Source organism: Ixodes scapularis, unplaced genomic scaffold (assembly GCF_016920785.2).
Source record: "Ixodes scapularis isolate PalLabHiFi unplaced genomic scaffold, ASM1692078v2 PGA_scaffold8__174_contigs__length_109621045, whole genome shotgun sequence".
NCBI lineage: Eukaryota > Metazoa > Arthropoda > Arachnida > Ixodida > Ixodidae > Ixodes > Ixodes scapularis.
Genome location: NW_024609883.1, coordinates 80,047,854 through 80,061,664, shown reverse-complemented (window position 1 = coordinate 80,061,664; position 13,811 = coordinate 80,047,854). Strand labels below are relative to the sequence as shown.

At 44.8% G+C, this 13,811-nt stretch overlaps 1 protein-coding gene and 1 non-coding gene across 2 annotated transcripts; both read right to left on the bottom strand.

Moving 5' to 3' along the window:
- Positions 1–928: 928 nt before the first annotated feature.
- Trnas-aga lies at positions 929–1,010 on the bottom strand. The gene has a single exon. It is a non-coding gene; the product is annotated as a tRNA-Ser (tRNA).
- A 7,113-nt stretch (positions 1,011–8,123) lies between these two features.
- On the bottom strand, positions 8,124–13,522 carry LOC120836361 (kinetochore protein Nuf2). Its single transcript, XM_040205189.2, has 4 exons — positions 12,792–13,522; positions 11,438–11,731; positions 10,030–10,240; positions 8,124–8,423 (listed from the first exon to the last, which is right to left on the bottom strand). Exons 1-4 carry the CDS (start codon positions 13,433–13,435, stop codon positions 8,217–8,219), a joined length of 1,356 nt encoding a protein of 451 aa, XP_040061123.1. The 5' UTR covers positions 13,436–13,522; the 3' UTR covers positions 8,124–8,216.
- Positions 13,523–13,811: the final 289 nt, after the last annotated feature.

Genomic DNA, 13,811 nt, shown 5'->3' with positions numbered 1-13,811 from the left:
TTTCCCACGCGAAGAAAATGTCCTTGACTCATGAGAGGAACCTACTTTTTAACATTCAGAACAAAGAATACCCGTGACAATTTTTCTTTTTTTTTCATTGGTCACCTCACACGGGGATAGGCAAAACTAATGCGTTGTGGAGAATTCGGCTGCTAGTCGAAACCGAAAGTGAGTGGCCAACTAGTTCCCAGAGTGCACTGCGTGGTATTTCGCCGCGATGGGGCGCGTCGGTTTTGGAAGAAGTCCATTGCTGGATCGCACACAAGGAGGTTAGAAGTACTAAGAGGGGGCACGTTGCAATATTGGTGAAGCCTAGTCATAAAAAGTTTAAACGATTTTGTGCCCAGCGTGACCGCGGATCTCTCTGGCGATTGGTGCGCGTGACATATCACGTGTGAGATGGATGGTTGAATGTAGAAGGACTCCTTGCAGGCTTGCGCGCGCTCCGTCCGGTAGGTTTTATCACATCGGAGGCTAGGCTGTGGTGTATCCTAGTACACCATAGCTAGACGAGGGTTAGCTATGGTCACGTGATGTGGTGAGAGTAAGGAAGAAAATGCGAAAGAGACGAGGCGTCAAGGGAGCATGGCTCGTGGAGGCTATGCGGCTGACGTCATGCCCTCTCCTACCCTTCTATTCTCCATGGAACTGACGTAGTCATGCCTCTGACGTAGGGGCTCACTCTTGGCTGCGCCAAATCAATCCGTGGTATTGACAGCGCTGTTGATTGCTCTTCACGTCGCGCGCTAGGGTTAGCAGATTTCGGTGACTTGACTCGTTTGAAAGTTTGCTGGCCAGATTAATAAATATTTAGACGGAATTGCATCGCGGTACTTGGCATGTGGTCTTTGCTGAAGAGGGCTGCATAGTTCTCTCAATATCAAAAATGAAATGGAGTTGCCCTTTAAAAAAAAGAAAAAAATGTTTGCGCAGTCGACAGGATTCGAACCTGTGCGGGGAGACCCCAATGGATTTCTAGTCCATCGCCTTAACCACTCGGCCACGACTGCGGGACGAGTAGGGGGCTCGCGAGCCCGCTTCAGACGGGGAAACTTTTCCAGTAATTTTGAGGTTGCTGGCGGGTTGTTCCCTAGCTTTCCCTTGATCGACGCGAATTGCTGAGATCGGGTCCGGCTCGAACGAGCGAGCAACTCGCAGCAATTCGAAGACGTTTGAAACGGCTGCAGCCAATCAGGGACGCGATATTTTCACGTGACACTCCTATGAACAAAATCAGTATCATCAGCACCACCAGAGCTTCGCCTCAGTGCTTCGCCTCAATCAACATCATTCACCACGTAGAGATGCGGTCCTTTTTTTTTTTTTTTCATTTTTTGCCAGGCGATTTATTATGGTGTCAGAATACTATCCAACTAATATTTTGCTCCAGAGTCAAGTATTTTTTTAATAAAGCCAAAAAACGCAACTGCTCGAAACCCAAATCCCCGCACCGTACGGAAAAGTGGACAGGAGAGAGTGAGTGGCAAGAAGCTTGCGAAAAAAATTCGACGAGGTAAATCATTTTTTATCTGAGTTAAATCAATGTTTTGACATAATCTGTTTTAGTGAGACGTGGTTTACATCTGATGAGTGTGTCCAGCTGGCTGGTTACGACTGTGTGTCTGCGTGCCGCGCAAGAAATGTGGTGTTGCCATATATATTCGCTCAGAGCTATCATACAAAAAAGTTCCTGAATACAAAATTATAGACGACAACGTTGAGTGTATTTCGATTCAATGCTGTGATATTTTGTTTGCTCTCTTGTACCGTCCTCCGTCTGGATCCGTAAATGACTTTCTGCATTTCTCAGAAACGCTGCTTGAACACAGCATAGAACTGAGGTTGCAGGTGCAGAGCAGGTGGTTCTCGTTGGTGATCTTAACATAAATGCTTCCGCGGACAATGTATCATATTTGCGCTTTCAAGAGATATTTGAATCCTATGGTTGCACAAACACAATAGCTGAACCAACTAGAATCACCTCGACTTCCGAGACAACCCTTGACCTCTGCATTACAAATATTGAGAATTTGAGATCAGGTGTACTAACGTGCGATATCAGTGATCATTTGCCGATATACTGTCTAATGCCTGTTAACCAGCTGCGCAAGAATAAAGAAAAAAAAACTGGTTAGAGACTATTCGGAACGAAATATTCAGCATTTCAAAGATCTTATTTCCTGCCTAGATTGGGATAGTGTTTTGAGAGAAAATGATGCAAACACAGCCTATGACGTTTTCTTTTTTTTTTTTTTTTTTTTTTTTTTTTATCCTGTTTTGTGTTTGCGTATAACACCTCTTTTGACCTAAAGACACGAAAAAAACGTAAGAAAACTCGAAAACCATGGATATCTCATGAATTATATGCAACAAGCTATTTCAAATATTTCTAAAAACGAGAAGCGAAATTGACCTTTGCATATTTAAGAAAGTCCGAAATAAACTAAACTCTGATATTAAAAAAGCAAAATGCGAATATTACAGTATACAGACACAAAAGAAAACTCACTCATTTAGTGCGTGAAAAAAGGCGTCATTTGAAGCTATTGAGACAGCGCTTTTATATATTTATCCTTTTCTGTAGGAAACAGTATCAAGCTTTAGCTCGAAAGATGTACATAGATTTCCGAACCAATTAACTATTGATGGTGTCCTGTTCTCTGGTGAATCATTAGCAAATAAGTTCAATTCCCACTTTGTAGCCATTGGTGCATCACCATTCTCGATGGACCACAATGGAGCGGAATCTTACGTAAGCAAAAATGTACCTGCCTCAATTTTTCTGTCTCCTACATATGTGAGGAGGAAATATTTACTATGATCAATGCTTTGGCTAACAGTACCGCAGCTGGCGAGGATGAAATAAAAGCTGAACCAATTAAAGCGGTCTCTAATTTAATTTCAGCGCCTCTCGCTCACATTTTTAACGCCGTATTAGGCAAAGCCATTTTCCCAGAGAGAATGAAAATTGCTAGGGTGTGCGTGTTGCATAAAGGGGGAGCACCAAATAATCTAAATAATTATCGACCAATATCGGTTCTACCATTGTTTTCAAAAATATTAGAGAGACTTGTAAACGCAAGACTTACCAGCTTCCTTACAGCCAATACTTTGATCGTAAACCAGCAATATGGGTTTCAAAAGGACAAATCAACCGAAATGGCGTTATTGAAAGTAAAAGATAAGATAATCAGCAATATGGAAAATAAAATCTTTACACTCGGAATTTTTTTAGATTTTAGAAAAGCTTTTGACTCGATTAAGCATGATATTCTTTTAAAAAAAATGCCAAAATACGGTATAAGAGGTACAGCGTTGGAGCTAATTCGAAGTTATCTAACAGAACGGTCACAGTATACGGTAATAAACGGAGTGCAGTCCAGGCTTGAAACTATTGAGTATGGTGTACCTCAGCAATCTATCTTAGGTCCCCTGTTATTTCTTCTCTACATAAATGACATTGTTAACCTGCCACAAACACCCGACATTATCATGTACGCAGACGATACAAATGTATTTTTTTCTCATTTGAACTTGATGGAACTAGAATTTTTGTCGAATGAGTGGCTAAACAATGTATCACTATGGTTGCGGTCTAATAAACTTCAGCTTAACACTGGTAAAACAAAATATATTATTTTTAAACCAAAAAATAAACCGGTTAGTTATAACATGAGTATCACATTTGAAGGAACTATTATAGAAAACGTAAGCTCACATAAATTTCTTGGTGTCTGGTTTGATGAAAGTTTGACTTGGTCGCGCCATGTTGAACACCTCTGCTCGAAACTTTGCCAATCTATTGGCATATTACGCAGGCTTAGATTGCTTCTTTCATGTTGGTTAAAACGTCAATTATATTACGCATTGTTATATTCTCACCTAAATTATTGTTTACTTATATGGGGTACAACAGGAACTACGAATTTTAACAGGTTACTTGTTCTACAAAAGAAAGCGATTCGATGCATAGACAATTTAGATTTTTGCGCTCACACCGCTCCTTCTTTCTCCAAACACAAGATTTTTACAATTCAGCAACAATATAACTTCAAATTAGCCTTATTAATCTATAAAGAGATAAAAAACAGCAGATCCTTGTCTATAGATTTGTATCCATGGAAAATTACGACATATAATTTACGGCATGAGTTATTCCTTCAGGAGAGAATTCGCACAAATTACGGGTCACAGAAATTGAGCTTTTTGATTCCGGAATATTTAAACAAATTTTCAGCAGTATTAGATTTCATAAATTGCTGTTTTTCTTTGCGGAGCTTTAAAAATGAAATAAAAGAGTACATTTTTACGCTCTCGGCTTAAATATTGGGCCGCTGCTTCTTGCTCTCCAGATTCAGATTATTACTATTTTATGCATTCATTTATGAATCGATTTAAGGCAAATCATCCCAGTTTGTGTCTGGTTTGTGTTTAGTTGGTGTTTAATTTGTGTTTTGTTTGTGTTTAATTTATGTCAAAACCGTTTCTGTGAAAATATTTTCACCTTGAATTTTATTATGACTTCCACACTGCTGCTGCGACTGCTGTAGCGCCGAAAAGGGGAATGGAGCCTCGTCAGGTAGCTTGGGCAACCTTTTGCTCCTCCCTCCCCGGCATTTCATATGTGAAATAAACTTCAATTCAAACTTCAAACTACACCGGTTTTTGCCATAATAAATATCGTGAAAAAATTTGAGACGGAGGTGCTTTCTGCAATCGTTTAGTAATTGCCACTTGAGTTTATGTTTCCACTCAGTCATACTTAGTCGCCAATCGTAATTACTTAAAACAAACCTTAAAGCCAGATTTTGTGTTTTCCCAGACAATGTAAGCATATTCCAGAATAGAACAAACAAAGGAAAAGTAAATTATATCTCTGAGCGACTGAGGTACAGTTTTGAAATTTCGACGCAGAAAACCTAGCATCCGTGAGGCCTTCGAGGAACATGCGCATTCTAACGCAGATCGGATGTGAATTATACACCGAGATATTTAAATTCATTTAGGGTTTCTAGGATATTTTCCATTTAGCGAATAACGAAATGCTAGCGGTAAAGCCTTCCTTGTAAAAGTGACATGTACAGTTTTTTTTCCCCCATTTAAAGACATTTGTTACGACTGACACCATGAACGCTGTCCAGGTCCTTTTGCAAGATCACACTATCCTGCGCATTATTAATCTCTCTATAGACAACACAATCATCCGCAAACATTCGAATTGTAGAACAAACATCAACAGCAATATCATTTATGTAAATAAGAAATAAAAGCGGTCCTAGAATCGAGCCCTGTGGCACACCAGAAGAGGCGTCAGCCATTAGGGATTGGAAGCCATTTAAAACCACATACTGTTTTCTGAACGACAAATACTCACGAAGCCAGCTACAAACTTTGTCATCAACCCACGTAGCATCCAATGTCGTGCGAACATTCCCTGGGTGTTCTGAATGTTGAAGGAACGTTAAACACCATTCGGAACGTTCTAGGAACGTTCGTATGCGAACATTCCTTACAAGGTAAGCTGCTCAACATTCTAAAAACGTTTGTTGGCGAACATTCGTATGCACAATGTTCTCGGAACGTTCCCCTTTGAACATTCATATGTGCGACATTCTTAGAGCGTTCGCTTCCGAACATTCCTAGGATTTTCGCAGGTGAAGCCAACTTTACGGAGCTTTCAAGCAACCTGTGTTTCGAAACACCATCCACTATATGCCACCTTGTGCCAAAAATATGCAAATTAAGTGGAGGTTTTGCAAACTTAGCATAAGGGATCAGTTTTATCTTGTACGAGTGTACCGAGGAATGTGAGATAAGGTGTAGGAGAAAAGCAATGGTCTTCAAAATTTGATAATGCGTTTTGCACTCACTGCGTATGTAGAGGAGCAGTTTTGAACAGACCCGATTTTTAGCATCTCGGATTCAATACTTTGAAGAAGGTATGTCCCGTTTGAGTGTGGGATGCCGTAGGTATCTGTTCTTATGCTCCGAGTGAGTAATCGGTTATGTATGCCGCACGTTTTGATAAGTAGGAGTAAACTGCCGTTATAGTACAGGCTGTGGCTAATCCGCTGGTAAAGCCGTCTAGGTTGTGCAAGGCCTAGAAAAAGTATATTTCGATTAAATAATATCGATCGCTTTTTGAGATTATAGTACGGTTCAGTGGGGCTGTAACGTAAGCAAGCTATAATTGGGGAATCTTTGCAAAACGTTCCTCAGAGAATGTTGCAGACGTTTATGGATGTTTTGGGAACGTTATTAAAACCTTGTTAGAATGGTGATTAAATGTTTTGTCGTGCTCATAATGTTCTGAAAATATCAACTAGAAAATATTCCCCGAATGTAGCGAAAAGTGCCTGCGCCACATTCTGACAACGTCGATAGAATGTTCTTACGCAAATTAGCAACATTCAGAGAATGTTGCAGAAGTTCTTTGGATGTACTGAGAACGTTAGAACCTTGTTAGGATGTTTCAATGTTGATTGAATGACCTGGTAATGTTCTATGTCGTTCTCAAAACGGTTTAAGAATATCCCTTTGAAGACATTCCCCGAATGTAGCGATCAGTGCCTGCGCCACATTCTGACAACGTTGATAGTATGTTCTTACGTAAATCTTCAACATTCCAAGAATGTTGTCTATGTTATTTTGAACATTCCCGGAATGTTCTCAGAACGTTTTCGTGCTACGTGGGAAGTTCAGACGATGACATGGCCATGCTGGCCATGTCATCGTCTGAACTTGCAGATGATGTCGATGATGTCAGAGCTCGAGAGGACGCTTAAGCTTCGATAGCTAAACATATAAACCCACTCGTTCTCAAGCCATGCAAGCCTGCCTGCATGGCCTAGTGGCTAGCATGTCTGGCTCGCAACCTAGGTCATAGATTGGAATCCTGCCGCCGCCTAAAATTCTTTTTGAATTTTTTCTTTAAGGCAAATGTATTGCTTTATAGCAGGGGTTCTCAAACTGGGTTCTGGGGAACACAGGGGTTCCACGAGCTGGTCTCATGGGTTCCATGATCACACAAATTGCAACCCCCCCCCCCCCCCCCCCCCATGCTGCAGGCTGCGTGGCAGGACCATGCAAAGCACCTTCATCTCATTTTGTACTGACATTGCAATTGATATGGTGGGGATATATGGGAAGCAACACAAGCAAAATTGCCTACAATTATGCATCTGTTGCTTCTCGGTGGGCAAATATGGAGGAAGTGGGGGGGGGGTTCCGCGGCAGTTTTTGAGGCTTCCTGTGGTTCCGCGAAGCCAAAAAGTTTGAGAACCCCTGCTTTATAGAGTGAAATCATTTGAGACATGCAGTGACCTTGAATTTACATTACACGTCACGTTTTAATCACTTTCATTCCACGCGAGCATTTGAAATTCCCACGCAAGTTCGTGTGGCTGGGATGTTGACCCTATCGACCAATCAGGATTTTTCCAATCCACGCCAACAACACTTCTGCGACACAAGCTCCTTGAAGCTATCACTTTCAAATAATAAAATGGTGGTATAGCGGTAGCTCTAAGACAGAACCAAGGTCTCGTACTCCCGATGAGATCTCTCAATCATCATCTCTGCCACATGCCTCTACACCTTGACACAATCGCTGCTACCATCAACCTTCACCACCTTGCACAGGCACGCATGCATCAAACTTCTCTGCATTGCATTGGTGCGCTGGGGGAAGCGACTTGTGCGGCCTAACACCTGTGGGTTAGCACGATGGGCTCAGAAATTGTGCGCTGTAATATTACAAATCACTTTTTTTTCTTGATTGTAGGTTGACTTAATTTCAAAGAACAGTGCCAACAAAAAAAAGGAAACAAGAATTGCACTTATATTTGAACAAGTGAACAAGGTAGTTTCCACTGAGCAGTTGACTCTAGCCTGGAGTCAGCCAGTACGATGATCATCCAGATGGAAATGGGCGGGGTGGGGATGGAACCGAAGTTCCCTGGATTCTGCAGTATGAGGTTTTTCTCCAGGTGCTCCAAGCTGGTGTGCACTAGCCCACTCTGCCACCGATCCCTTCCACATATGTTTATTGATTTTACATATATGATATTGATAGGCAACATTAACTATGCACATAAAAGAGGGAGTGGGAGAAGCGTGAAGTATTTTGCTATAATTTATTTACATAAATGACGAACACTAAGACTTTTCATTTAAAAAAATACAAAGCAAAAAAAAAAAGGGTGCGGGCACGGTTGTTACAGATTAGATGCACCCTCCGCATCTTTGGAGGGTTCTTCGTCCTCAGGAAAGAACACCTTCTCGGCCATTTTGAGCATGGCCTTGTGTCTCGCAAAGACTCGCTGGGAGTTCAGTCTTGTCTCGGCCACTTTGTCCGCCAAGGACTGCCGAACCTTTTTCGCTTCGTCCTGGACTTGACGGATTTCAGCATCCAAGCCTGCCACCTGAGCAGAGGTCGGACAGTGTAAAACACAGCGTGCAAGGAGACAAACACAGCATGTCCCCCCAAACAATTTACAGTTTTTTTTTTTTTTTTCACCTGGAAAATAAACTATGCAACGCCGAACACTCAGACTTCGCCCAAATCTAGCGCTGGTGGCCCGAACCAGATGCCAGCTTCAGAACTAACAGTTACCTTAATAAAAAAGTGAACAGATTTCCTGAAAAGAAGGGCCCCTGAAAAGAAAAAAAAAATCTTTTTTTTAACAGTCTGGGTGGGACGCGAGACTCAAAAAAATAATTTTCCGTGAATTTTTTAAATTTTTTTTAGAGCAATATTGATGGTGCGAGACACAATTTAGTTGGCAGTCACCTCCTTTCCACTTGTTTTCTCTCTCTGTTACTGCTTCACAGCGCACAAGATCAGCAGCGGGAGTGTTCTTCCTGTGTATGCGTGAAATTACCTTTAATTTTAAGTGTGTCTGATCTTGTGCGCTGTGAAGCAGTATCATGAATCACCAACTCGCCCAAGCTGAAGTTCTGTCCAATTCTCTCTCTGTGTTTCGGGTGCGCGGAGGAGATGTGGATTGGCTTCGCGACCGAAATAGTCATTCCGGAATGACCTGCGACATCATGAACTTCACGTGCAGAATTTCAAGTAAACTCTCGTCGTCAATATTGCTCTAAAAATTATTTTTTTTTGCTCAAAATTTATTTTTTTACACGCAAGTCTCAACCAGATAGTTAAAAAAAAAATTTCTTTTCAGGGGTCTTTTAAGTGGAAAAAAAGGGCCCTTTCTTGGGAAATGACGGCGTTCATCCCCACATAGCTGCCATTTACCTACTGCCAATTTCATAAAATTGCTTACAACCATTAAAAAAGATAGTTCTGGAGCTCTGGCGCATGGACCGGACTGCTAGTGCCATATTTGGGCAAAGGCCGAACGTCCGGCAATATGTTTGTTTTTGTGGCGAAAAATATTCCGTAAATTATTTTTGAGGCGTCCCATGCACAAGCAGAGGGACACCGTGCAACGGAAACCTTTATGCTGTCCGATCACAGTCGTACCAAGGCAGCAAACGGTAGGATGAGCACAAAACGAGACTCTGATTTCTCCGGTGCAAACCGACACGAAGGGAGATTGGGTTCATCTGATTTCGCCTAAAATTAGTAATATAGGATTTGGGGGCCCGCAGAAGAAGATGCCCAAATATGGTAAAGCAACCTGCACACTCGTGCGAATTTCGTAGGAAGAGTGAAAAATGCACCCTTTGCAGTTCACAACCAGAATGGAACATCCAAGAGCAAACTGTCGTATGTTGCATGGTGCCGAGTGCAAGCAGCCTTTGTTGCGCAGGATACAGCAGAGGTTTTCTCTTTGGCTCTCAACTCGACAAAGAGGAAACGTGTCACGTATTGAGGAGGGAGGGGAGGCATGAGCGTTGCCTATTTTGGCACAAAAAGCAGAGCACACGGAACTATTTTCCTGTTGGCCGAAAGACTGTGGGGACACTTTTTGTCCACGCCCACTTCCGTGACGTTACGCCACCTCCTGCCCATTATAACCTCCTTGCCTACTATAGAATGGCGGCCAGCTGGCAGTGCCAGACCTCGGAATCCTTGGAGCAGACCACCTCTTGGCGCTCGAGATGGAGCTCCTCAAGGCGCTGCTTCGCTTGGGCCAACTGCTCCTTCTTGAAACTGAGCTGGGACTGCATGGCCTGGTGCTTTAACGCTGTCTGGCCGTTCAGCTGGCTTTTCTTTTCGGCCACTGCCTCCCTCTCCTTCAGCAGGCGGTGGTATTTGTCCTCCGCACTCTTCCTGCGTTCAAAAGCACGGGCAAATCGGGGCAAGAACAGCTCCTTCCCGCCGCTGTCACTTTGTCAATAATTACAGTTACGGGCAGTGTTACCAAAGGTACGAGGACGAGATCACAACTCAAGCAGTTGGAGAGGGGACAACTTTCTCGGATTCTGCTATAATCGGGGACGACATTCTGTGGCAATGCAGTCAAAGGTGTGGGAACACGTGTGCTCACGCGCCTCCAGCTCCACCCAAGGCTGCGCATGCGCACTCTTCCTCTTTTCGGAAAGGCCGTGGAACCTTCCCCCCGATAAAACAAAGCAGAGAACAGTTATTACTGATATAGAATTATGCTTAAAGGCTTATTTACACATGTGTTTAGCGTGTTGCGCGATCTCTCGCAACTGCTTACGACGAGGGCACACGAACACCATCTGTCAGGCAGCCCCGGAGCACGTCTAAAAAAGTCAAATTTGGGGGTTTTACATGCCAAACCTACGACGGGCATCTGGCACGCCCCAGCGAAGGACTGACGATTAATTTTGATCACCTGGGGATCTTTTGACGTGCAACCGAAAGCTCGGTTACACGGTGCCTTCTCCGCAATAAGCCTCTGTCAGATTGCGGGCACCTCGGTCGGGATTCGAACCCGCCACCTGGGGATCCATAGGCCGGCGCTCTCGCCTCGGAGCCGCCGAGGCGGCTCCGGAGCATGTCTAGTCCACAGACAAGGTTTCGCAGTTTTTGCGAGATCAAATCTATGCATTACATACGAGCAATGGTTGCCTATAACATCGTCAGAATTATTTTGAGACCACGGTAAGTGAATGATGCATAAAAAAAATTAGATTGTACGAGCATGAGAGGAAACATTTATTTAGCCACGAGATTACGGGGGGCAGTTGCGCTGCGGCAGGGCAGAAAATATATACTAGGCAAAATGGAAGCGCCAGTGCGTCCTCTGGTCGCAGCTGGCTGGAAGGGAGTGCAGCACGATCAATATGTGAACCAACCTCAAAACAACACGGATAGAGAAGAGCACTTTTTAAGCAAGCTCCGGATTTTCCCAAGGACGTTACGAGTGGCACCGAACTCCGACCTTACAAGTCGCAGCAAACTCGTCGCAAGACAACTGCCCAGGCCGCCACGGCGGTTTTAGGACACCAAGTGCGGTGCAATGAAGGGCTATAAAAAAAGATGGGGTACGGGACGGACCTGCGCGCAGACGCTTTGTCCTTGTCCTGCACCAACGACTCCAGACGCTGCGCAACGGCCAGGCTGGAGTGCAGCTGGGTCTTGCGTTTGGTCAAGGCCTCTCGCTCTCTCGGAGCCTTCTGCATCTTGCGGCGCAACTCCTCTACCCTGGTTTGCAGATGACGACGCTCCTCCTGCAGCTGAGACGCTGTCTCCGCTTCCTCAGCCAAGCACCGTCGCTGCCGCTCCGGCGAATGGCAGATTCTGGCTCGGACGTCGTGTACTGCAGACCTCAGGTCGAGGACCTCCACCTCACTGCAGAGAATGCACAGGGTGTGGCAGACCGCGAGATCACAGACCCTTTTCGAAGTTCACTATGGCAACTTTGATCCCAATCGTCACCGCGGGTAGGTGGCGCAAGCAACAGCCCGTTATAAAGGGTACAGTCGTTAGCATCCATCCATCCATCTATGTATGACATCTGTGCCAAACTAATGGCAGCCTTCTTGAGCCTGGTGAAGGAAGAAAGAAGATACTACCACAAGCCGAGGACATATGAGGCCTGAATGTTCAATATGTCATTGTGCTACACCACTCTCTTACCACAAAAAACTTGGCTTTAAAGGCTTTTGTTGGCAGATATTTAACCGAGGGACTTATGGGTCGCCGCTTTGTACTGGTCAATTCTTATGTTCACACCATTGAAACTGAAAAAATCAAAACAGGATTTGAAAGGAGCAATTCTCATCTGCCACGATTTAAAACTTGACTAAAACGGAAGAGCAACTGAACGGCTGCTATTTAGGTTGGTCACTTGCCTGCTTGCATGAATTTGTACAAAAGGTGCAATCAAAGCGACATTCTCATGCAGTATTGGCACGGAAAGCCGCAAACATTTGAGAAAAATTGCCTCATTACGCGTCGCTGCAGGCCTCAGACACGGCCTCAGACATGGGTGTTGTCACAACCCCTCAGCATTGAATTAAGATTATTATTATGTTCGTGCCGTGTTTACCCAACAGTTCATTTTTTGAAAAATGCTTAAAAAGAGGCACTGTGAAGGTCCCTTAGGCACTGTATGCTGGTGGAAAATACAAAATAAGACAATACACCGAATAACTGAGGTAGCCAGAGCTCCGGCTGGAAGGACTGGGGGACCTCAGGCAGCTCCACTGCACTCATTAAACGCTTTAGAACGCGGAACGCCGGCGTCCGCCATTTGCCTTTCGCATTCGGACGCGTTCGACGAGTGTAGTGGAAACAAAGGCAGGCAGTTTTTGGGTCTAGCGGCTTACCCACTAATCATGCGAACCAGAACTCGGCATTCTCGTGTCAGTACTCGTCAACTGAATAGATAGGAGCGACGAAAACAAACCTTTTCTTCAGCTGCTCGGTCACCTGGCATTTGGCACTTTTTAAGTTCTTGTAGTCGTTCATCACAACCGCCTGCTTTGGCTCCTCGGTCGCCAGCGCCTTGTTTTCGGCCGCGAGCTCCCCTTGCGCTGCCGCCAGCCTCTCCGGGTTGATGCCGGGATGCTGGGACAGCTGGTTGACCTTGGCCTTGACCGCGTCCAGCTCGGCTCTTTTGGCTTCGCGGTCAGTTTTCGCGGCGGCGAGGCCCACCTCGATGTCTGACCACATGTTCCACTGCCGACCCAGTCGCACCCAGAAGTTGCAGAGTATCGAGAGCAGCTTACGACTGCGCTTCGGCATCGGGACGCTGATGTCGGATATGCCGAAGTCGGGGACGCCCAGCTTCGTAAAGACCACCTGCATCAGTTTGTTGAGGTGTAATGTTGGCACGAAGCTGCTCACGTGTGCTGGCACGAGGAATTGGGACATCTCGAAGGCGGTCTCGTTTAGGCCCGCCTCCTTGAAAACGCCGTAGAAGACTTTCGTCATAAATTCGCTCGTCGGGGCTTCGACTTCTCGTCGGGTCACCTTGTCGTTGAGCATTTCACTTAGCAAAGCTGCAAGGCGTTCGTGGCTATCCGCAGCTCGTTCCATTTTCGCGGTCATGACGTTTCCGACGACGACACGACGATGACTGCCCTGACAGTGGCCCTGACCACTGTGGACTGTGGCCCTGACTGCCCGATTGTCCGGATTGTCTTCGCGCGCGTAGCAAGATATCTTGGCTTGGCTTGGATTGGATTGCACGTTGAGTTTGTCTGCATGTAAAACTGCTGCTTGTAAAGCTTGTAAGCTACATCTCTATAATGGCTACACCTTTCAGTATTTGGAACGAATATTTCTGCCAAAATTGAAGGGTAAGCGCCTTGATGTTGGAAAAATATTAGGCCGAGGCTACATCCACGCGCGGGGACGTAGCGAAGTCGGGAGGAGATAAGGCTCCATCCACGCAAAAGGTCACGTGACTTATAATATAAGCACA